This window comes from Lagopus muta, chromosome 16, assembly GCF_023343835.1.
Source record: "Lagopus muta isolate bLagMut1 chromosome 16, bLagMut1 primary, whole genome shotgun sequence".
Taxonomy (NCBI): domain Eukaryota; kingdom Metazoa; phylum Chordata; class Aves; order Galliformes; family Phasianidae; genus Lagopus; species Lagopus muta.
In genome coordinates, this window is record NC_064448.1 from 927,093 (window position 1) to 951,345 (window position 24,253).

At 47.1% G+C, this 24,253-nt stretch overlaps 1 protein-coding gene and 1 long non-coding RNA gene across 4 annotated transcripts in view; both read right to left on the reverse strand.

The window, feature by feature from the left end:
- LOC125701186 (uncharacterized) overlaps window positions 1–4,752 on the reverse strand; it is a 32,252-nt gene extending 27,500 nt beyond the window's left edge. The window contains exon 1 of the long non-coding RNA XR_007380169.1: window positions 4,492–4,752. This is a non-coding gene — a long non-coding RNA (uncharacterized LOC125701186). The remainder of the gene's footprint in view (window positions 1–4,491) is intronic.
- A 10,938-nt stretch (window positions 4,753–15,690) lies between these two features.
- On the reverse strand, window positions 15,691–22,997 carry ZFP64 (ZFP64 zinc finger protein). 3 transcript variants are annotated; one of them, XM_048963018.1, is made up of 6 exons: window positions 22,940–22,997; window positions 21,986–22,219; window positions 20,642–20,803; window positions 19,890–19,952; window positions 19,377–19,628; window positions 15,691–17,696 (listed from the first exon to the last, which is right to left on the reverse strand). In XM_048963018.1, the coding sequence occupies exons 1-6, from the start codon at window positions 22,980–22,982 to the stop codon at window positions 16,396–16,398; spliced, it is 2,055 nt and encodes a 684-aa protein (XP_048818975.1). In that variant the 5' UTR covers window positions 22,983–22,997; the 3' UTR covers window positions 15,691–16,395. The 3 variants fall into 3 exon arrangements, with proteins under 3 accessions (XP_048818975.1, XP_048818974.1, XP_048818976.1); XM_048963017.1 differs by lacking the exon at window positions 22,940–22,997 and adding an exon at window positions 22,599–22,707; XM_048963019.1 differs by lacking the exons at window positions 21,986–22,219; window positions 22,940–22,997 and adding an exon at window positions 21,556–21,936.
- Window positions 22,998–24,253: the final 1,256 nt, after the last annotated feature.

The following is a 24,253-nucleotide window of genomic DNA, read 5'->3' on the forward strand; positions in this document are numbered from 1 at the left end:
GTTAAGACAAACTGCTGCATCCGTTTGTGCAAAACAAAGACAAGAAGCTGGAGGTGATCCATGCGCTGGGCAGCCACGTGCCCCACCACAATGCTTGCACACAACCTGGGCAAATATTTTCAAAGTTCCAGAGCCTACAGTGGGTGTGGAGGGGGACGAGGAGACCTCCTCAATCTTCCCAGTAAATCCTGAGGCTTATCAAACGTTTATTGAAACTTCACAGTTGTTTTGCCAAGGGTTTATGATAGACGGAATTTCGGTAACTTCTGAAAATTAGGAGTGGATGATGAAGTTCACATAAGGAATTTGTTGTCTAGCACAGAGTTCAAGGGCCCTGGCCCGCTAGCATTTATAGAAACTAAGGTTTCACTCTAGCTTTCAGGCAAGTATGTTTTACACTACAGAAAAGCAAGCTTGTGTCAACTCAGCGCAACGCAGCCCTGAGTGCTGTGCTGCAGGAGGGAAGGGGAGGACTGAGCCTGAAAGCAGAGCAGACAAACAGACGTGCTCAGCTCCTGCAGGGCTGAACCAGCTGCCTTTCACAAGTGCTAACCAACTGGCACAGCCACACATGGCACCTCTTTCATTTGCCCAAGTCAGTGCAGGTTCAGAAGCTCCCAGCACCTCGAGCTGCAACGAGCATCTCCGCGCCTGCGGTCCAGACTGGGAACACGGCCGGAGTGCTAACACCCATAAAAGCAGCATGTATTGTGGCCTCTGTTTTCCACAAGTAAGATGTTCCCAGCCAGAGGATTATAAGTGCCATGCTTCGTTACGTTTTAAACAATAAAAATGAATGACCCATCTCCAGCGAGTGTCGTATTTCTGTAAGGGAGGATAACCCGAGTGGTTGGAAACACGTCCTAAATCTATCTGCTTCATTAACCTTTGGAAGTTGGAACAGTTCTAAGGTTTGAGAAGCAATTAATATCCTGTAGGCAACAACATTCTTGAATGGATGACCCAGGATTTCAGTTACACCTGAGCAGAAAGTAACACCTCACCAAGTGCTCTCAAAGAGCAGCGAAACAAAAAACAAAGAACAACAACGACAAAAAACACCCAAAAATCTCATTTCAAAGTGCAGTGAGAGGTGATAAAAATCGCAGATGACTTTAGTTAGCCATCTGTAACAGGTAAATGCAGGGGTATAACTTCCTGGAGAAAGGTCTGTATGATTTTCCAGGGTTATGAATACATAAATAACAATGGTCACTTCAGAAGGACAGAAGCTTTGGGGTTGACCTTTCCACACATTTCTAAGTTACCTGCTGACCCAGTAAAAGATTTTTCTGTTTGTTCTCCACATCAATCATGCCTATAGGAGATGTAAACATTTCTCCATCTACCTCAGAATGGAAACCAGAAAATAATCACCCAACCTTTACAATTAGTTGTTTACACTCAAGCTGCCTTTCAGTAAATGTATGACTACAGGAATTTTTGTGTAAGAAATTCATAGCTTTATCCATGCCATGCATTACTGCCATTCCAGAAATGAAGCCGTTCTGCCCAGGTTTACCAAGAGCTCCCTCAGTGTCCAAGTACAAGAGATCACTTCCCCACCATGGAATCAAGAATGGTTTCAGCTGTTTGCTTCTCCGAGGGAGGAGAAGCAGCATCCACCCCACTGTGCCCACATCCCAGAATGACTCTCATGTTCACCCGTATCCCCACGAATGGCACCCTGACCTCCCAAGGCGCAGCTACAGCTGGCAGCCCCTACAGCAGGGCCATTAAGAACAGGCCTGGGCAGTAAGCAGCACAAAGCCGAGCATTGCAGGTTAAGTACATTCCAGAACCTTTGTCTAGTGAGGACTTCAAGCCATGATGCACATGATATTATTTTGATGCACATTCCAACTCAAAGCAATTGGGAGACTTTGGAAACTCAAAAATCAAAGTCTGTGAGCGCAATGATTTCACTGAGCAAAGATATCTGTGATATTTGTCTGATCTATTTTTGATTGAAACCCAGAAATACCTCAATCTGCATACAAATATTAGTTCAGTAAGCATTACCTGCCTCAGCTATTCACATCTCTATTTTGAGATAACAAATGGATATAGCCACAAATAAGGTATTTTTTTCTGTACCAGGTAGGCAGGTACTGGTATCAGATATCTGCTCATTCCCTGCTACTCAACCCCAGCAGCAAAATCCCAGCTCCCTGCAATCCTTTGTGGATTTTTAGCCCTATGACAATCTAGAAAAGCAAAAAAAGATCTGTACTCACTTCTTCTGGGAGGAGACGGGAGCACATGGTGGGCTGTTACTGCCCAAGGCCAAATAGGAAAACTATGGCAAGATCTTATGTAAAGGGCCTTCCTTCACTCCTTTTGTGGCAGCAGGAATTTCTAATCCTCCCCACTGACTGGGTTTTCTCTTTTCCCCCTCCATGTGCTGTGTTACAGTGGTCTGGCCGACACACGTTGGACTCTCAGCACTCACAGAACCCAGAAGGCATCGCATCCCCAGCATGGCTGGGCTGGAGCCCACAGCCCAACAGTGCAGCAGGAATAACAGAAATAGAAAAGGATGGTAATTTACCTTGGAACGTTAAGCTGCAAACTGTGGAAGGAACAGAATCACTTTCTATGTGGCCCCCCCACACCAGGGGCAATACCATTTGATTTTAAGATTTCAGCTCAGTGTGCAATGATTTGCACCTGGTGAGGCCCCTTCCTCCCTCTGCTTTCCCCCAGCTAAGTTTCCCTTTAGCTCTCAGGGAACACACCAGATGTATTTCAGCTCCTCTCTAAAACAGTCACAGTTCACATCTCCTTTAGACACAGAGCCCATCTCAGAGCCTTCCTCTGCTGCACACCTTTCCCCTGTGGCAGAGGGATGCAGAGAAGCGCAAAAGTTGGCAACACCAAAAATCAGAGCCTTCAGGTTCACACAACACTGGAATTCCCAGGCCTTTAGGATTTACTTTCTGCTCTGTCACAGTGGAGAATGATTTCAGTCTGGCCTACTGAGTCACAACATGATTAGCACAGGTATTTGTCAAGGAGACCAATAAAGTGAAACAAGTAGGGTAACAAGGTAGGAATTAAATACAGCGGGGAAAGCAACAGCAATGATCTTTGCTTTAAAAGCAGAAAATTGGATTCCTGTTTAGTAAAGCAGATGCTTTTATGAATGTCCGGAGAACAGCTAAAGTTAGGCAATAATTGGCAGGGACTGACCTCGGGCTCATTTGAACAAACGAAATTCAAAGGAAACTTGTGCTTTCACAAAGCACTGCTCTATTCACACGCCTTCACCCCAAGCACAAAATTATTTTGAGAAAAAGAGAAGCAAAAACTGCACTGCGAAGGAAATTGATGTTTTTGAAGATAAACAATTCATCAATGTCAAAACAAACTCCTGGGTTTTGCTGTTTTACCCCAGAAAAAGCACACGCTGCCAGAGGCTCCCACAAGTTAAATGACAGAGTTGTCTTCAGATGGCATCAGTACCAAAGCTTGCTGCTAATGAGTTGCAGATCTGCATCATAATTAACCATCCGGATTTCCATTTACAAAAGCAGGATGTGGTCAGCAAGACCAAATACTGCTGCAGAGCCAAAAAATAAAAATTACGGAGAGATGTGCAGAGTTAAGGGTACAGTAAGCGACATAAGTATCAGCCTAATTGCTGCAGACACTGCGTGAAAGTACCAGCCGCTGCTGCCCCGCTCTGCACGCAGTGTGTGTGACATCAGCTGCTGCTGTACCTCCTCCCAGACATGGCCGGCTGCCTATCGCTGCCTATCGCTGCCTATCGCTGCCTATCGCTGCCTATCGCTGCCTATCGCTGCCTATCGCTGCCTATCGCTGCCTATCGCTGCCTATCGCTGCCTATCGCTGCCTATCGCTGCCTATCGCTGCCTATCGCTGCCTATCGCTGCCTATCCAAGGAGTTAACGGCCGCGCCGCCCTACTGGGCTGCCCCAGCACTCTATCACAAGCACCGTCAGGGGCCCATGCGCGGTGGCTAATTAAAACAATTACAAAGACAAAGGAGGTATCAATAGCATTCCAAGCAGCAAAGAAAGAGATGAAGTAGTGAAGATTTAAACCGTCAGTAGCTGAGCTCTGCGTGCCGCTCCGGGCGGTCCCACGGCACGGCCAGGGCCGCCTCCGAGCCGCGGAAAACTCCCCGTGCAGACCTGCGGTGGTTTTGTGTTCGGTTATACGAGGTTTTGTGGTTTGAGCCTCTCTAAACGGACTGTGACATAGATATGTTTTTTTTTTTTTGTTTTGTTTTTTTCTGCCAGCAATTGCAGAGATAAAATAGAAACGCTTCGGTTTTCATCACGGGTTTTCACAGACGAGGTGGATACACGTATGTCAGGGAGAGAAGCGACAGCAGGAAAAGGAACGGCTGTGACAACGAGGGAAGTTCCTCAGAGCCTGCGAGGGGTTCTCCCGAGCGTTTTGGTGAACGCAATTGCACAGCACAGCCTGACAGCGGAGCACGCGCTGTGCAGACGCACCACTCACCTCCTCCAGGAGCATCGACGGCAGCGGTCGCTTTGCTCGCGCACGGAAATGAAGGCGCTCCTCCCGCAGGGCAGCCTCGCCTCGTGCCGTCTGTGCGCCCGACAGAAAACGGAACTTCACTCAGAAACGCTTTCCCCCAAAAAGCTTTGTTACAGCGCTGGGTTCTCCCTGGGAGCGCAGGGCGCCCGCGGCTGTGTGCAGGCGCACGTTGTGCGGGTTTACAGGAGTTCCGTTTGCTAAATTAATCGGGCAAACCAAACGGCTGAGCTGGGTGTGTCGGCCCCGTGAACGCATTCTGATTCCACTCAGCTGTTCTTTTAATCATCGGGATAATTAGCCCAGGAGAAACCTGGAGGGGCAACGACAGCTTTTTCTGATTGCTGCCTCTGATGGAAGAGAAGGGGCTGAGAATGCAATAACTGGAGAGGGAACGGCCACTGAAACACAGGGATATGTATGTGGACACAGAAAACCGCAGATGCGGGCTGTTTTTCTAAAGAAATATGCCTGAAAACACATCTTTAGTGAACCTGGACTAAGAATTTATATTAAGGTCTCCTATGGATGTGTTGTTTCCCCCTGAACAACTACTGTGGTAATTAACAAGGCACTGCCATTCTACATGCACCTGAAAAGCTGAAGAGCAAGAGAAGGATGCTAAAAAGATGATGTGTATCTTTAATAGATTCTAACAACTCTATAACAACCTGAGAAAGCTTGAAGTTATGGGAAAAAACATAGTTCTGAAATGATTGTTGTGTGGTCTTTGTTTGCATGCAGCTCTATGCACACAGTTTGCAAAGATGCTGAAAGATCCCCACAGCAGATGAAAGGCAACGTAACACAGTTTTCTGTGTATTTAACATGTCTTACTTGGGCCAGATTCTTGGTTTTATTACATAAGCGTGCCAAAACGTCAGGGAGATCAAAACAGAAGAACAAAACCACGGGAAAGCTGTGAATTCAGCTATCAGAGCAACCCTCACCTCTCACTGCAAGTTATCCAAAGGGCAGTGCCAGTTTGATTGTAGTTCATCCAAAACTTGAATGAGGCTCTGATAAGTTTCAATAAGTGATCACCAACATTATTCTTTCACAGCCAATGCTGCACGAAACCCAGATTTCTTTGGGAAGGCTTCATGCTCATGGTGTCACACCTCCAGCATGGGCACGGTGTGAATGACTGCCCAGCATCAGGAGGATTAAACTGACACCAAACTGTTTGACCACATGTTTCACTGCAGAACAGAAACAACGATACTACTTGCCATGCAGGTACATAAGCACACAGTGAATTCATTTAAAACCTGAAAAGTCTTCTTGCTAAATGGAGTCTGATTTGTTCCTGGGCATCCAAAGCCCAGCAAAACCGGCACCGTTAGATTTTATGGCAGTCTCTAAAGCCACCACCTCCCAGGTGCGTGCAGATCATTGCACAAGGCTGTTTGCTTCACTGCTCTAACGATGGAAGATGATTTCAGTAATTTCTGCCATTTCTGTGTCTGAGGTGGGAGGGCAGAGGATGCGCGCCTGCTTTACAGCAGGGCCATCAGTGCCATAAATCCGCAGCTCCCGTGTCATCGCGCTGACTCCCAGCATTCATCCATTTATTCTGCAGCTGGTAGCTTGGCCAGCAGAGGCAGATTGGGTATAGGAGTAAATGTGAGGTCCCTGAATCAAAGGAAAGTGGAAAAAAAAAAGGAAGACTGGCCGGCCATTTGTGCACTGTAAGCAAAATCTTCCCTTATACGTTCCCTTGCACTTTCCTAACTTTACCTAGTTTATAAAGCTGGCCACATTTGTAACATGGGAAACATGAGAATTTATTTTCTTAGCTACAAAGCTGTAGATATCAGCAAAGTTGCACCGCACAGCTCAGGGGAGAGGCTCCACACGCTCCATTTTCTGAGAAAAGCAGAACTGAGACACTGTCCCTGAGTGTTATTAACCAGCACCATTGCTTTCAACGCATCAGAAGGAAGAGAAGACTTGAAGCCCTGTTTGTATAATGATGGAAACGCTGTGCTTTATCAGCCTGCTGTCTCTGGCCACCAGCACTGGCTGTGCCATCCCTTAACGCCGCTGCTCTGCCTCTCCCGTGCCTCAATTCTTGCCACACTGATCAGTGTATCCTCACCACATCCATATCCTCAGCACATCAATACCGAATTTGTGTCACTGCTGCCTTCACACAGCTGCACATAACGCCTGCTGAGTCGAGTCCCGCAGAGCTGGCTATGGGACTTCCCTACAAAACACCAATTTTCTGCCCGTCAGTAATTAGGGACATCAGCATACACAAGTAGGAAAACAGCCGATGCATGCGTATTTGAGAACTCCATTTCACTTCTCACTCAATGGGAGCTGCTTCCAGAAAGGAATGAAGACTCTCAGCTTTCTGGGGACTCCTTGAAGCTTTTCTGAAAGCTCGGGGAACATTTCCTACACTTATGTCACAGAAGCAAGATAGGATTCTGTAGTTGCACTTTTATTACTGTGATAAAGATGGCTTTACTTTTATGGAGGTGGACTTACGGAGAATGCAATACCTATAAAGCACAGTGCTGGGGAATTCGCAGACGTGTTGAGAGCTGTGCTCAGCTCCTGCAGCAGGTTCCTTCCAGCTGCCTTCTGAGCACACAGCTGTGCTGAGCAGAGGGGCTCTGAGGTGCTCAGCCCCTGCAAACACACCAGGCTTTCCTTCCACCTCCGGGGCTGCCCGGCTGCCTCCTGCATGCATAGGAGGCCTCACACAGCCCTGGAGGTTTCATCAGAACGTTGTACTTACAGCACAGCCTCCCTTCTCCTGGGTTGGGGATCGGTTCTGCCCACTCACAAGCTGATTTTCTTCCTGTAACTCCAGAACTCCACATGTAGTGCTGCTGCAGCAGCACATTTCTGACCACACAACTGCCGTGATTTGCTGCTCGTTGGGGCAGGCAGCACTGCTGTCCAGGTTTTGTCTTGGATCGTTTCAGGAGCATTCATCTTGCAGGATTGCCAGGGGAATGAAAGCTGAAGTCACCAAATAACAAAGGAACTGAAGCTGCTGTGTTTTGGAGAATTCTATCAAATTAAAAATTCTCTGAGAAATAATTCCTTCTGCTTTTAATAGTGACTTCAGAGTTAAAACCCCTTTACATTTAATCAACCTGCTTAAAATTCTTGCCCCCAGCAGGAAAGAATCTCAATCAGAGGGAGACAAACATTCATTAAGCCCTGTACAATAAACCTGCTCTGCAGCCAAAGTGCTATTAATATCATTTTACAGAAAGAGGAAATGGAAGAATAGTGAGATGGGAGTAACTCGTTTGGGGTCACAAAAAGGTTCATGAAGGCACGGTAGAGTAGTAAACCTTGAATCAGAGCTGCTTCAACCCAGAGCAGTGTGCCCTCCTTGCTGTGCTTTGCCATGCTGCCTGCCAATTACCAGTCATTATTATAAGAAAAAAAGAAGGCAATAAAGCTTATAAAAAGCGAATACACTGATTTATCAGAGATCTCAACTTTTGTGGAGTGAGACTTTAAAATGTGATAAAATAAAAGTGACTCTTCTTATTCTCACTTCCCTTATGGACGAGCTCTGTTGAAAAGGGATGCTTCCATGTCTTTGCAGTGCCCAGATACTGAACAGAACAACCCTGGCAACTCTCCCTGCTGGCTGGATACCAGTGTGAGGCTGCTACAGGTCTGACTTGAAAGCCACTGGAAGCTGCTCGTGATCTCTTGTAGCACGGCACTAACAGCACTCAAAGGAACAAAGAGAACCATCAGTGCAAGACCTGGCACTGGTTATCACGCCAGCTGCTTTACTACAATATTAGATCACTGCAGCTGCAAAGTGGAGTGCTAATTCAATGCTGTGTGCAGGGATTTACACCTGTGGATGTTACCAGAGCTGTGCCCTGGCTACGCAGCAGCTCGAGGGACAAGGAGTAGTGCTGTGCTAGCTGTGTGCTCACTGGATGCTCACCCAGGCACCCAGCTGCCCCACAGCATCCCGTAGGAGCACTTAAGAGCAGATGTGAGCTGCTGCTCCTACACCACAGCCTGTTCCCAGCCCCTGCTTACACCATCCTAACACTGTGCCAGCACGAGTGTGGAAATTGAAAAGCCATCATGACTGTATTCAAAAGGCCTGCAATACAGCTAGGACAGAATGCAAGCAAAGGGCAAAAAAGACCCAAACCCTGCAATGCATAACAGTGCTCCCAGTAGATGAGCACTCAGTGCAGCCCTGTGGGTGCCCCCAGCACACCGAGCTCTGCCCTCCCCTCCTGCACTTCCCCTCTGCAGGTTGGTTGGCCCTGCAGAAGGAAATAGGAACTAAAAGGACTTTTAGTTGACTTAATTAATGCTTGTAACACTAGCCAATTGACATCAGCACCTTGTCTGTCACTCACTGTGGGAGGGGGAGATGTGTTAAAAATAACAGCCAATTTCCGCTCCTTTAGCCTGAGCTTTGCTGCAAGGCAGCAGCAAAAAGCCAAGGCCAAGTCAGTTAGTGACATCTTAAGGCTACTCACAGAACTGGCTGTGTTATATTTGCTGCATTTCATACAAAGAGAAGAATCAGAGCGCTGCTGTTGCTCAGAGCATTTGCAGGCAGGCGCTGCTGGGCCACAGCTGGCAGTCAGCAACATTGCTGCTATGCAGCAGCAGAGCTCAGGTCAGTTCAGAATAAACATCGTTTAATTTAACAGTCCTCCTACTTATGAATCTGAGAACACGTGGTCTGAAACTGAGCCAGCACAGACAGAAGGACAGGGGGATTCATACACAGGGCATGGCAGCACAACGTTTCTCCACCGGCATCACAATGGGCACCAGCAGAGGTGCATGAGTGCAGAATGTTTGAGCATTTTTATGTTTGATAAGTGGTGTTTTTTAATTTAAATAACTGAGATGGTACCTCATATCCATTTGCTGAGCAAACAGTGAACTGATCCCATTGATACATTGGCAGAGTTTGCCAGCGGAGCCTCTTGGGATCTCTGGCACAGAAAGGACAAACCGTGGTGTCAGTACAACTACTGACACACATTTTTAATACTTAACTACTGGATTTATATATAATCAGAGCTGATAGAGTTCAGCATAGAAGGGTATTTTAAAGTGCCAATAAAACCACTTAGCTTTTACAACGCACTTTGCTTACTCCTTTCCCCCCTTCCTCCAAAAAAGGCTTTTCTTTTGAACTAAGCAATTTATATGTTGGGTCGGTGTTATAAAGTAGGAATTTATAGCAGATTGCAGTGGAAGCTAGAATAAAGGCAGCTTGCTTTTAAATGCAGCACAGAGGGAACTTTACATTGATAGGATTATCACCTGTTTGTACGTGGGATGCAGTCACTGAAGGGCCGCAGATCCCATCTCTATAACTGCCGCCCAAATTGTTTGCTTTTCTAACCAATTCCTTATACTGCAGCTTCCCTTCGTCTCGTTTAGCATCAGCTGGGCAACACGTTCATCTGTTAGAGCTGAACTGCGGAACTCACTGGTAACACTGCACTGTATTTCCATTTAACCTTCTCCTTTCTAAACCCCACAGTAAGTGCTTTACAAGGCCGGCGATAAAAGCAGCTCTGAGCCGGATGAGAACCGTAAGGCCATCCTGCGCCTGCACCACCCCTTTGAGAGGCGCTCGGCAGAGCACAGGACTGCCAGGCTGCCTTTCACCTGCCCTAGCACTTGGCCCAGCCCCGCTGCGCCTGCACACACGGCACCCTGCAGCAACGGGCGCTGTGGCTGCGCGTCTCAGCACAGCGCTGCAGAGCACAGCAGGCTGCTGCCAGCTCCCACCCGCACGCACAGTCGGCTCCCTGCGCCCCCCGCTGCAGCCCCAACGCTTTGAACCCCCCTCCGAATCCCAATGAATTCACACAGCCACTGACACTGTACTGAACTCTTGGGGCTGGCAGCAGCCAGCAACTTATTCATGCCGGACCTTTAGAGGAAAGTTCTCACTCATCATCCATTATAAAGAGCTCTGTCAAACTGTAACCGTTTTAATTTTACTACAATTGCCCCTGGAGGAATTGGTGAAAGTTATACCAGCTGTACATTTATTTCACTGTTTTTCCTCCCTTTTTTCTGATCATCAGTCTGTCAAGGCTATCAAGATTTACATTTAAATGTAAAACTGGACTGTCCACCAAACAGCCTTTGAAGCTATTAGCTGTGAAAGATAATCAATTGGGAACGGCCCCCGCAGAGCATTTCTCAAGCAGAGTCATCACCAAAAAGCAATTTTGCTGGCAGGCTTAAAAAAAAAAAAAAAAGACAAAAAGAAAAAAAAAGAAAAAAAGAACCACGAATATCCCTGTCCAATAAAGTTATATCCATGGCTGATCCATGTGGTTTTACAACTTAGGAGAAATTAACGTTGTTTAGGAACATTGATTCCTATGTACAATAAATCAGGAAGTTTTTTAGAGGGAGCAAGAAGCAAAGATGGGAAACATCCTCACAACCCCATCTGCCTGCAGAACCAAAGAGAGGAGCAATAAGCAGTAGATGGGTCCTGTTGGAGCTTAAAAGCAAGGTGTACAGTCAACACCTCGTCTGCTTTACAGCTATTACACAGCACCTCGCCCGGCTGGTCTGACACAGTGCAGCCATTTGCAGCCCCTCTCCCTTATCAGAAGGAAAAAGCACATCTCACAAAGAGCTCTCATCTATTAATTATGTCTGTTCAGCTCCATGCATCCCCATTCTCCCCAGTTTCCCTCTAGGCCATGGGTGGCTGTGCCCTTCCCAGCACACATCGCTCACCACGGAGGAACCGCAGCTTCCTCAGCCCCACTGCACCCATCAGGTGCATCACTTCTCTGGGGCACTCAGCAGCACTGCTCCCACAAAAACATATTCATGTCACAGTACATAAATACAGCCAGTAAGCAGAGACATGCTTTGGAAATACAGAGCTGCATCTGTGTTAAGATGTGGGGGTGAATTTCCTTTAGAAGCTGACATCTAAAAACATCCAGGGATTTCCAGCTTCGCTACACTTCTACTTTGTGAGCAAAAGAAAAGTGTTAGAAATCTGTCAGAGCTGCTCTGTGCATTAACCCCCTGCTCCCTGCACAGCTCCCACACCCTGAGCAGCCCCTGCAGGGCCGGACTGCAGCTCTGTGTAACTCCTCCTTACACACAGCCCCAAGTCCTGAAGCTGATGGAAGTTATAGCAGAGCATTCAGCAGCATCACAGCAGCAGGCAATGGGACCCACGCATACTTGTTACACAGCATTCTAATACTACAGGGCATTAAAAACCCCTTTGCTTTGTCTCTTTTTGTCTTTTTTTTAAACCTTTTCCTACAACACTGTGAAGTCTCTAAAAGATGAAAGACGGCCGTGTAACCAAATCTCGTGTGTTTTATGAGCCTTTCCCCATATATGGAACTGGAATAAAAGCAAAGGCAGAACTGAATACCTGAGAGAGAAAAGGAAGCTCTTCCTGCTCAGATTTTTAATTCGCAATGATACCTGAGCTGTTATTTCCTCAGGACAAATAGAAACTTCTGTCGCCTTCTGAAAGGTCATTTGGGTAAGTGACAGGAGAGATCAGTTTCTCTTAACAATATTGGTTTCTCTTCTTGGAATTTGAGCAGGGAGGCTGAAGGTTCTCCATGTGGAGATGCAGGCGGCCAGCAGGGCTCCCAGCCACGGACCTGAAGGTGCAGAGAAGCCTTCCTGCTAGGGAAATAACAGTGTATTTACAGACATCAGAGCATCACAATGCAAAAAGGATGACAGGCGTACGAGCACAAATAACCCAAAGGTCAGAAATACACACTGCACACAAAGCGTATCTGAGAGGAGGCACGTTTGGGCATGCCTGCATCACTGCTAAAGAACGACTTCAAACCACACAACAGAAGGTACTTCCCACTGCAGTCGGATAACAGCAATAGAGAGCTCTGCCAAAATGACTGGGGAACACTCTGAAGGTAGTTTTTTAGTTGCAAAGCTAATGTGTTCTGTACACATTTGGTCTTCCCCCCAGAGCCCACAGAACGAGCTGCAGGCTGAGCCCTCATTTTTTCCCATCCCATCCCAGGAACGCTTTCCGGTGCCCCCAGCACCTCCCACACACAGGACAGATGGGTGCCAATATTGAGCAGCAATGTGCCATTTTGGTGCAAATGACACTTAAAGTATGTATCAAAACCACATCACACTGGTCACACCGACAGAGGACCATACCCAGGTGCTGCTGGTTTATTGGCACAGCTCAGCACTGTGTCTTTCTGCAGATACAGAGCAGGAGCACACAGATAACCCCACAACTAAAGGTGGCGAAGGCCAAATCAGTGTTCTTCCTGCTGCATGCTTCTGCCTCACACAAGCAGAGGGCAAGCACATTTAGCAAGCACTGCAGGGAAGCAGCCTCTGCCCACGTGATGCCTGGGGCTGGTTTTAGAAACATGACAGAAACCAAGCTTGGGAGGGCAGAAAGAGCAGAGGGCTGCTCACCTGGAAATGCACGCACCACAGCTTAGTTAGCTGTTAGCTGCTAACATTCGTGCTGTTAGCTCAATTTCTTTATGCAGTCGGAGACACTCAGAAAACAGGGAGCTGTAACACCCTGTGATTCTCACTTGGGATCTTGCAAGCAGGCTGCTTAAAAAGGACAGAGTTTATAGAACAAAATTAACAGTGAACATGTGGAAGGAACATACCATGGCCTATTTAGCTGTACATTTTGCTCTCGGGAGCAGCTCAATGCAGTGTAAGCATCACCCATTTTGTGCAGTGTGAGGTGTGCTCCCAGCCAGCAGCCCGGTTTGCTCGCTCTGTGCAGAGCGCATCTTGGTGCTCACCAGGCAGGGCATGGAGATCCTGAGGCAACAGGAACAAAACCCATCACAATATTTTCTCCTGGAAAGAGACAAGTTGCTGCAGAGCTCTGTGGCTGTGGCAGAATTCTGGGATGATACACAATTTATTTACCACGTGCCTGAAAGCAAGCTCCACAAGAGACACTTGTTATGAATTACCATGCTCTCTCAAGGGACAGATCTGTTGATAACATGAAGAATGTATGAAATGAACTTTAGAGATTAAAACAATCTGCTTATCCCAGCTCCAGAGCACAAAGACCATTACTGTCAAACACAAAACAGAAAACTGAAAATTGCTCCCAATTCAGCCTTGCTTATCACTTCTATTTTTGGGGGTGGAGGGAGGAATTCCAGATTGTTCACTTAAACATAATGCAATCAGCTGAACAATGCTGAAGAAGCAGCACTAAGCTTTGTCTATTCATTCACACCATTTGCTATCTTTCCTGTTTATCTCAGCCACACACAGGAGCAGAGTGAAGGCCAGCCTTTACAATATGACAAATCTGCTGCTTTCCCATGTTACAAGGTAAACTTTTTTTTTTTTTTTTTGAAACTGAACTGCAGATAAGAGAACTGTGCAACATTAAGTGTGACATGAGATGGAAGATGAGATTCCTGGATGTGCTGCTGCATCCCCTGAGCACAGGTCTGCTGGCCAAGTGCAAACTCAGATTAAGTGCAACTCCAACCAGCAGCTTTGTGAAAATCTCATTTTCTATCACTGTTGCACTGTACTGCAATTCTGCAACTGCAAAATACACACAGGCCAAAACCAATCATCAGGGAGTCAAAAATCATCAGTTTATGCTAAGTTATGAGATGGTAATTCTGCTTTGTAGGATATCAACAGTAGAAAACCGTACTTTCTAAGTGAATCCTTACATCTATGCTTTCTGAAACTCACAGAAGTGGTTTTGGAAGTATTTTTACCACCTGCACCCAGGAAAGAGTTAAAAGTAGGGAACTTTTTAACAGGAGGGATACCATCAAGGAGAACAGACTGCACTTTGCATTTATCTGGATCGCTAGCACCACCTATAGCTGATACAAAATACTTAATGCAGGAAACCCTGCCCAGGAATTCAGATGTATCCAGGAGTGAAGGAAAACCAACCTTTTGCTGGTGTTTACAGCAACTGCTGGACCAGGGCACAGACAGCCTGATGGTTCAAATCATGCATGCATGTATGCTTACGCTTGGAGACAGGTTAACAGCAAAGAACTGCTGCTGTGCCACACATTTCAATTCAAATACAGCACAAGGCTAGGAAAGAAATCTTTGTACCTCTAATTATTCATGAATCATCTCCCTCTAACTGATGTGTGGTCTACTCTGGCATCTGTAAGTGGAAGGACACACTGCCAGGCAGTTCACATCAGAGATCAGAAGACCAAAAACATTGATTATTTGGAAAGTATTTTTCCTCTGCTCTAAGAGAGCATGAATTTTGAATGAAGGATTAGACAGGCAGAATGGATCTCCAAAAATACTATTTCCCATCAGTAATGAAGGCAGCGTTACTGGAAAATTCAAGTTTAAGCAACCTTTGAACAAGGAACACGTTTTCAAGAACAACCCGTACTTGCAAGTTATGATGGAATTTTCCCATCTATATGGTAGAGCTGAAAGCCTTCGCTGTACATCAAGTCCATAACCCACAGGGGGAAGCAGCAGGGAGCCCCCCCACATACACAAAATAAAGGCTGGAAAACAAAACAAAAAAGCAAAAAACTCAAACAAGACCAATTCAGAAAGTGGCCCTGATTATATGATCTCCGTAAGTTTCCCAGCACATTTCTAACATAAAGCAATCACTCAATGTCTTCCACTAGCAAATACCGTAAAATTCTACTTGACTTTCTTTCCCCAAGAGGGAATCTCCAAGCTAGTTTTGATAACAGCCTCTCTCCAGCCTTCATGCATGTTAACAATCGTCCTTGGGACGCTGCCTGGCTGTGAAACCATCCTTCATTTCTGCAGATCCGGGGACCCATGGAGCTGACTGTTTTCTCAAGCCGAGAGTCTGTTCTCAGCTGGATCATACTGCAGTGATGGCATCACTGGCTACAAGAACACCTGTCAAACAGGACTAATGTTGTGTAATGCAGAATACAGCCCAGCATTCATTCTAGATATGCACATAATTTCATGGTAAATTACTATCTTGTGATGCAATGCTAGAGTTGCAAACCTTGGATTAGAATCTCTTTATTTTATATGTTGTAATTGAATGAATTCACTTTCTTCCTTTTTCCCCTTTAACTTGAAAAGAACAGCACCAAAGTGGAAGGGACTGCTTCCACCCATGCAGCTTCAACACATACCAGCCAAATAAAAACAAAACTTAAGTAGCATTTGTAAAAAAGTATATTTGTGATTGTTCTGTTTAGAAGACAGGTAACTCTGACACAGATCATTGTACCACATGTAAGATTTGCAGCAGTGATCTTGCTGACAAATTTAGCAATTACTGATGAGCAGACAAAATTCTTTTGCCTTCTAAAAACAATTGACTTGGTCTTCTGCATAAGAACTTCCAAATCAAGCATCACATGCTACCAGCTTCTACTGATACTAAGGAACAGGTCACATAACCTACGCTAGGCCTGCATTAGCCCTGGTTGTAGACATTTCTTACAGATCAGCTACCAGCCACATCCACCCAATGCATACACAGCATGCGATCGAAACAGGCCTTACTTGGAAACACATTCTGGAGTGGCTTGGATCATCTATTTCCTGCATCTTTTTGTGCATACAGGAAAGAAGTCTGATGTGAAGATAAGTCATCATAAGGTAAGGCTTTCTTACTTTAGCCAGCACAACATGAGAATCATCTTCAGGGAAGCTTGGTGAAATAATGCAACACATTTTACAAAGGACACATCCTTCTATTTCAGTAGAGGCGTATAAATACACGCACCTCTTTTCCACATACAGGATGTATGTTTCCACGTACAGACAAGAAAGATGCGTATGGAAATATTTGGCTTTATAGGACAAGTTCCCTATTCACTTCCACCCTGTGCATTTCTGCTGAAATTTGCTTTGTGGCTAATCTGGTATGGAGTCTGCTGGACACAGTAGAGCTGTATGGGCTCCACTCTGGATGATGGAGTAGGTCTGTTTAGGGGCTTCTGTGTGAGAGGATGAAGAGAAAATGGGAGGAGGAGGGGCTGAAGTGGACACTGTAATGCTCTGACCTCCATCACTAACCACAGTCACTTCTGTTGCTCCTTCTTGTATCAAGGCATTCAGGCCTTCTAAATCAGCGCAGCTGATTCCAGAGCTGGTGATGAAAGCTTGGTTTGCTGAAGCCTCGTGGCCGCTGACAGCAGCAGCAGGAATCAGAGTCTGATGCAAAGCAGTTCCATCACTCTGGTCATGGGTTGTGAGAAGAACCGCTGGCTGGGCCACAGGCCCTGCTTCACTCTGAGAGCTGGGAGGCGGCGGCGGCGCCAACAAGCTGACCTGGCCCAGAAGCTGCAGGCGGCTGTTGGCAGAGAGCTCCTCCTGATTCTGGCTGACTAACGCAGGGGGCACAACGTTCACTGACGCAGCCTGAACTATGCTGTTAGTCTGAGGGACCTGGTGACCCACAATGATCTTGACCCTTCCCTCATTATATGGAGAAACCTGAGCAGCCTGAATCGGGACCTGGAGGTGACTGACGGTGATCGGGGCACTGGCCTGTCGACTGGGGTCCATCTGGAGCTGCAGAACAGCCAGTTCGTTACTTTTAGATCCACTGTACATACTGTGCTGCTTCTTGTGACTCCTAAGAGAATCTTCTCGGACAAAGGAGGCGTCACACAGATCGCACTTAAATGCCTTCTTGGCATCTAATTTGGCAACCTGCCTGGAGCCGCCTTGCTTTGGCCTATCTCCTTCCTTCTTCTCCACAGTTTGCTTCTTGGTCTTGACTTTGTCTCCATGAGCTTTCCTCATGTGAGTCGTCAGGTTACTCCGCTGCTTGGTGTCAAAGCTGCAGAACTCGCATTTGAATGGACGATCTTTGCAATGAATTCGCTCATGCACTTTCAGAGCTGCCTTGTTGGAGCAAGAGTAGTTGCACTCTGAGCACTTCACTGGCTGCTCGGGCTGGTGAGTTCTTATGTGGTGTCGAAGGCTTGTTTTGTTTCCACACTGGAACTCACACTCTGGACACTTGAGAGTATTTTCCATGCTGTGTTTTATACGAATGTGTGATTTCAGGTTTCCTTTCATAGCACAGCGAACCTCACAGTACTCACACTTGTAAGGCTTCTCACCAGAATGCACACGCATGTGCCTTTTCAAGTCCGAGTTGATTTTAAACTTAGCAGGACACATCTGACATTGGAAAGGAGCATCTCCTGTCAACAAGGAACACATTTCAAATTACAGAGGAGACACAGAGATCCATTTTTCTCCTTGAGACCAAGGTTACAGTGAAATACATACAGTTGATTTGTTCTAAGTATCTGTAGCCTTCCAATATATTTTCAAGACACAGGGAATGTAAAGCGCACGGGATTTATCACCTGGACTGGCGTAATTGTGTGCAGACTCTCAAGAGAATGCCTGCCCACACTTACTACTTTTATTTGTATGTCAGGTAATCTCAACTTCTAGTTCACTTTGCTTGTAAAACTGCTCAGCGCACTCCACAAAGTGACTGAAGTTTCTCATTTGGACTCCTTTAGCAACAGTGGCTCAACTAGCATTGAAAAACATTTAAAATAAACACTGTAACAGCTGCTCTATTTTTGAAGTCTAAGAACACGAACACATGCACACCTCGGGCCTGAAGTACAAGATCCGCAGTGAGACTTCTGGGTTAGCTTTGAGCCCAGGTAAGTTCCAGGCTACTACAGAAACAGAACAGCACTGCAATCTTATGTCTATGATACAGGAAAGTGTATGGACAATGTCAGGAGACTGCAGCACAACTGTGCTACAACAGTGATACAGAAATGGGGGACATCACAGGCACATACAAGAAGCTAAAGAAGAGAAATGGGAGACTACTGAAACATGCATGCAAATATGTGGTATTTGCATCACAGCTAATATTCTTCTACAGGTTCAAGAAAATCTAGTATCAGCTTGTATCCATGCAGTATTAGTTCACATCCATGCAAACAAACATACAAAATATTCATAACATCACAGTTTTTATGAGAGTAATCCTGACCCAAGCCTATTTAGCTGAAAGTTTGGCCAAATTCTTAACTGCAAAAGCATGAAAAAAAATATAAGATCATCAGCAGGATTGTTAGCAGCCTGGTCGTGTCAATACCTACACAACCACACACACTGCCTGGATCTAACCTGCTGCTGGGCAACCCCCTGATTTGCAGACCCACATCACAACACGCGTGGCCAAACCAAGCTGTACATCACTGATCAGAATGCAGTCAATTCCAGAGTAAAGAACACTTATGGCTACTAAGAGAAGTAAATAAACACAAAGCAAATACCCCAATCCTACTGAATAACACCCCTCACCTTTTTCTTTATTTGAAATATATGGTTTTCCAAATTACCCAAGCATAAAGTTTTTGGGCATAATTTTGAAGAAGTGAGTGACTGTATTACTGGGTGCTAAGATGTGCTTGGTGCAGGGAGGAGGAAAACAGCAGGTTTGGTCCAAGTGTTGTTCCTCCCTACCAATCAAACTGCGAACAGCTAATCTTATATGGTGGGCCAGACTTGAGAGACACAGATAAGACCCTTGATGCTCCCAAGGATCTAATTATTTTTCTGATCCATTAAGCTCTATCAAATTAAGAATACCTTAATAAGCAGCTCCAAAATGAAAAGAACAAGTACCAAGAGTCAGACCTGTCTTCCAAATGCTTCTATGTACTTTCAGGAAGGCTGTGTTGTCCCACTAGATTATATCCCAAGAAATTCACAGCAGCCTGATGCCTCCATGCTTCTGAGAATTCCAACAGGCGCTTCCTGGCACCTTGATGGGACCTGCCTGCCTTTTAAAAACCTTCCCAATGGCTTCCAAACTTTTACAGGCCTGAGTTTTGGTATCAGCTTACCCGTGTGGGATCTGAGATGTACAGTCAGCTGGCTGGAGTTGCGGCTCGCATAAGGGCAGATCTGGCATTTAAAGGGACGCTCATTGGAATGAATGCGCTGGTGCTTGTTGAGACTGCTGCTGTCAGCGGCTGCATAGTCACAGTGCTTGCACTTGTAAGGCTTCACCCCAGTATGAGATCGCATGTGCATCTTCAGCTTGTCTTTGCGACTGAAACATTTGCTGCAAACATCACACTTGTGGGGCTTGTCTCCTGCAAGGAGCAGAGCATCAAAACGTGAAGAATGTTTGCCTCATAAGTGTGTTACTGAAAAACAAACCCCACTAACTAAACACTTCCAACCAGCAGTATGATTAGTTTTCAGACACTGGATATAGGATTTCAATTGTCTGCTAAGGCTTCAGAAGGCTCTCAGGAACTTTCTCCCTGTGTCATCAATGAATATACGGATGTTACAATTAAGAAATATACAGGCTAAACCAACAAGAAGTAAAATAAAGCAACCATACAGACCTGTGTGTGTTCGCAGATGACGTTCCATGTCCTTCATACCATAGGAAGTCTTGAACTGGCAACCTGACAGTAATAAGATTGACGAATGCACATCATTAAATTCATGGAAAAATCTAATAAAATACTAACAACAACAAACTACTGTATTCTGTATTTTGTTTGTTCCTCAAGAGCATTTTTGGTGGGCAGCTGCTTCCTGAATCACTTGTGTAGTAAAAGCAAATAAACCAACAAATCTATCATTACCTACACAATCAAAACGTGCCTTTTAAGAGAAGACAGGCTAACAAGTGAAGGAGCCTCAACTTCTGCTCCCACTGATATCACAACTCATCTACACGAACGTCTGCATACGTTTACTGCATACTGTCTTTCACTTGTTAAGTTCTCCACATACTTTCACTCTGCCCATCCTTACAGACATGCTAACTGACCCAATCACACAATGGTTTGGGTTGGAAAGCACCTCAAAGATCACCCAGTCCAGGGACAGCTTCCATTAGACCACGTTCCTCAAAGCCCCACCCAACCTGCCCTTGGACACTTCCATGTACAACAGTGAGCAAAAATGTGACAAGATTGTCCTTATGTTGCAGTGTGTGCAGACCTAGGCCAGTGTCTGTACACAAGCCTGATGAATCACCACCAGAATACATCACAGTTCAGGACCAAAGCCTAGGACGTGTGAAACCAATAGCAGAACTACTACTGATATCACTGGCAGCGCATGCACAACACAGTCCACATCTTACCTGGATACCAGCAGTTCAGTTTCTTCTGCGTAAGCGAGGAAGTTGACTTCCTTGATCGTGCTTTCGGTGGTGTGGAGACAATAGCAGCAGCTGGAGGCTCACTGCTCTCACTGGGCAGGTATGTTTGATAGCCATGCTCAAAAACAAACTCTGGCGCAGAAACTAAACATGTAAAATAATACAATTTGGTAACATTAACTTGTCCAATCAGTAAAATCTTTCAAATTTCTTCCTAATCTCATTAATTATGGGCACTCATTAATTACAGCCATGCCATTCTGTATTGTTTCAAGACTTCTTATAAGTAGGGTGGTGAGGGAAAGGAGAAAGGCTTTTCTCTCCCTTGCTATCCTGCTATCAGCTGATAACTCTGCTCGACCTTTTATCACCCTAAGCAGGCCCACTTGTTTCCCTTTCTGAATCTTATCTGGCTGATCTGTTAAGTGTTCTGTGTCTTCTGCTGACTGTTCAGCTCTTTCATTAATAAAGTTCTGTCTGTTTTTTCCAACACTGGCTGTGCTACAGCCCAAAGGAGAAAAAAGAAAGCAAGTTATTTACATGGCTAATGTTGTCAAAAAGCATTGTGCAAATAAAAAAAGCTCAGCCTCTTTCTGATCTGTATTGCTTTCAGCTGTTACTCGTAACAGGTAAAACTTTGTCAGCCCAAGCACCAGCTCTTAAGTCAATTAAATGTTACACCCCAAATGAGCAGAAGCATATCATAGCTCTCATTTTAAATATGAGTAAAGAGAAAGCAGAAAAGTGATTCAACCAAAATCCATGCTGAATGAACTCCTGGAAGTGAGCTTCGAATTCAGTTTGCTTTGCTGCTCTTCCAGATTCTCTGTGCTAATCTGTCCATGCAGCTTAAAAGATCTGGATTTCAGAAAGTAACTACATACAGAAGGACAAACCTTGATCCATGGGAGGAAATGCTAGTTTTACTTAGACTCTGCAGGACCGGGGCTTCCCTTCAACCTCTGCAAAGGCAGGAATGTTGAGCTGTGTTCTTCCTGCCCATCAGCTGTGGGAGCAGAGGCAGGAATGCAGGCCTGGGTTGGAGCCTGACTACAGTTCCCAGCCTGCTGCTCGCCAACAGCACCCTGATGGACCCGAAGCGCACAGCGATCGGATCGCTCTTCTTAAGTGCTGTTTTAATTGGCTCGCACACAACGCTTACGTAACAGTCGGACACGAGCCGCTAACTGGACTTTCAGCTAACAAACGAAGCCCACCGCTGTCACACCGGCACCAAGGTCGCACACCACTCGTTTTTCTTCCTCTGCTTACATGACCGCAACGCCTCCCGCGTTCCCCAGCGCGGCCCGAAGGTGACGGCGCTACCTGTGATGGTTTGCGTCTCCGAGGTGATGGTTCTGGTCGTGGTTTGCGCCGAAGGCACCGTTTCCTCGGACACGAACTGCACGGTGCTGGTGGCCCCGGCCGCCGCGCCGCTCAGCTGGCAGCCGCTCTGCTTGTGGGCCACGAAGGCGTCGAGGTTATTGAACTGCTGCTTGCAGAGGCCGCAGATGTGGATGTCCGGAGTGAGCTCCACCAGCACCGTGGTGCCTCCTGGAACTGGAAGCACAGCGGCAGGACCGGCAGCTCAGGCCGAGCCGACGGCAGCAGGTTCCGCTCACCCCGAGCCCGCGGGGTGCCGCGGCTGCACGGCCCGAGGGGCGGAGCCGCGCGGCTCCCATGGCCGGGCACGGTCGCCACGGGCCCAGGGACGCCGCGGGGATCCCGCCCGGCCCCGCCGCTCCGAGCCGCCCGCCCGGCGCTCCCCGCGCCGCTCACCCAGATTCCCGGGTTCCCCCCCAGCCAGGTTCCCGGGCTCCGCTCCCGCCCGCTTCTTGCACTACTCAGGTTTCGGGGCCCGCCCGGACCCACGCTCCAGTCGGCTTCCGCCGCGCGGGCCCCGGAGCGCGCATAGTCGGCGGCGCGCGGCGGCACTTACACTGCACGGGGCCGGGGAAGGCCGGCGCCGCCCCCCCGCCGCCCGGGTTCATGGCGGCGCGGCCCGGCACGCCGCCTCCGCCGGCCGCGAGGCGCTTACCGCCGGCGGGATGCCCGCCCCCCCGCCTCCGGGCGGCCGAGCGGGGGCGGATGTGGAGGAGCCGAGCATGCTCAGTGGCGGTCGCGCTCGGTTCCTCCTGCTGCCGTGCGCCCGGCCGCAGTGCACGTGGCAGCCCCGCCCGCCGCTCGGCGTCGCTCCCGGCCGCGCGCGGAGCCGGTCGACTTCGGGCCTCGCGTCTGAGCGGCGTGGCGGTGCGCTCTGAGCTCGGCCGCTCCTCTCACCTTGCAGACCCTTTTCCAACTTCGTTAGCCGTCCTTCGGACATCTCCCATGGGTTTCTTTGTATTGCGGTGCACAGAACTGCAGGCGTTACTCGAGGTGCAGCTTCGTACACAGCATCAGCTGCCGTGCAGAATCACAGTAACTGCTGGAAGCCAGGCTGGTGAGATTGGCGTCATTGCCAGAAATGCAGCTTTGTTTCCTACGCTCCCCTTCTTGCAGACGTTGTCCTCCGCAAGCCCTCACCTGTCCTCCAGTTATGCTCAGAGCCATGATTTAGCAGAGGGTTGTTAGGGCAGTATGGTTAGGTCATGGTTGAATCGATCTTTAAGGTCTTTTCCAACCTGAGTGATTCTATGATTCCATGCTGACCCTGGATCTCAAACATCCACCTACGTATCTGCTTCATTTATATGGACAAATAAGAATCTTATGCCTGCTGAAGTTCCTGGAATGCCTCTCAGTGGTTTTCTGGACGCAGGCTCAAATGTCCATCACAGGCAGTCCTCATGCTTAGGTGTGTAGAGGACACTGAGATGATGGCCTGCTTAGGGGGATTGATGATATGTGTGCTGAGTGCATCCTTCTGTGCTCTGCTGCAACAAACTGGCTCAGCCATTTGGGAGTGCCGTGGTACTGCAGCTTTGCCTTGCCTTATATTTAAGTGCAGCTATTCAAGGACACTAAGTGGAGAATGGAAATCACAAAGATTATTAAATTCAGGTACGTGCCTTTTGCTACTTGAATTTCAGCAATCTGAAAGAAACAAATGCTCCATTTACTTGCAGCCAGTGAATACTCAGTGTCTGACAGCTGAAGTCTCCCACAGACATCCCACGTAGGCACGCTCTGCACTCATCTCGGGCTCCCTTCACACATATGTTGGACACCAATATTCCCTCTAGGCTGTGTGGGCTCTGCCCACAGAGAATAAAATACCTGGTGATGGTGGTAAGGCAGCTGCTGAGGGAGCAAAGCGAACAAACACAGGTAGCTGAAGGTCACAGTGTGGACAAACATGAATGAGAAAAGAAACAATATTATTTCTGGTACTTCCTCACAAATTTGGTTTTGCTTCTAAAGGATTTGATGACTGAATAGATCTAACTGTGTATTCGTTAATAAACTCCAAACAGTTTGCACAGGCACTGAAGATACGCAGAATTTCAGATGCCAGTTCATATTACAGCTGCAGTTTTACTTTCCTGGGAAAGCGGTGTCTGCCTGACACTGCTGTTGACCCATTTTGCCAAAACAAAATAGCACAGCCACAGGCTGTCAGGGAGCCGAGATGAGACAAAGGGTGAGCATCCTAGT

Bases quoted from the DNA above. Each gene is read 5' to 3' on its own strand.
- ZFP64 (XM_048963017.1), bottom strand. From the start codon at position 22,650: ATGAACCCGGGCGGCGGGGGGGCGGCGCCGGCCTTCCCCGGCCCCGTG. The intron at 22,220-22,598 runs GTAAGTGCCGCC...CTGTGCTTCCAG, and splicing joins CTTCCCCGGCCCCGTGCAGT to TTCCAGGAGGCACCACGGTG. The intron at 20,804-21,985 runs GTAGCGCCGTCA...TTACATGTTTAG, and splicing joins GGAGACGCAAACCATCACAG to TTTCTGCGCCAGAGTTTGTT.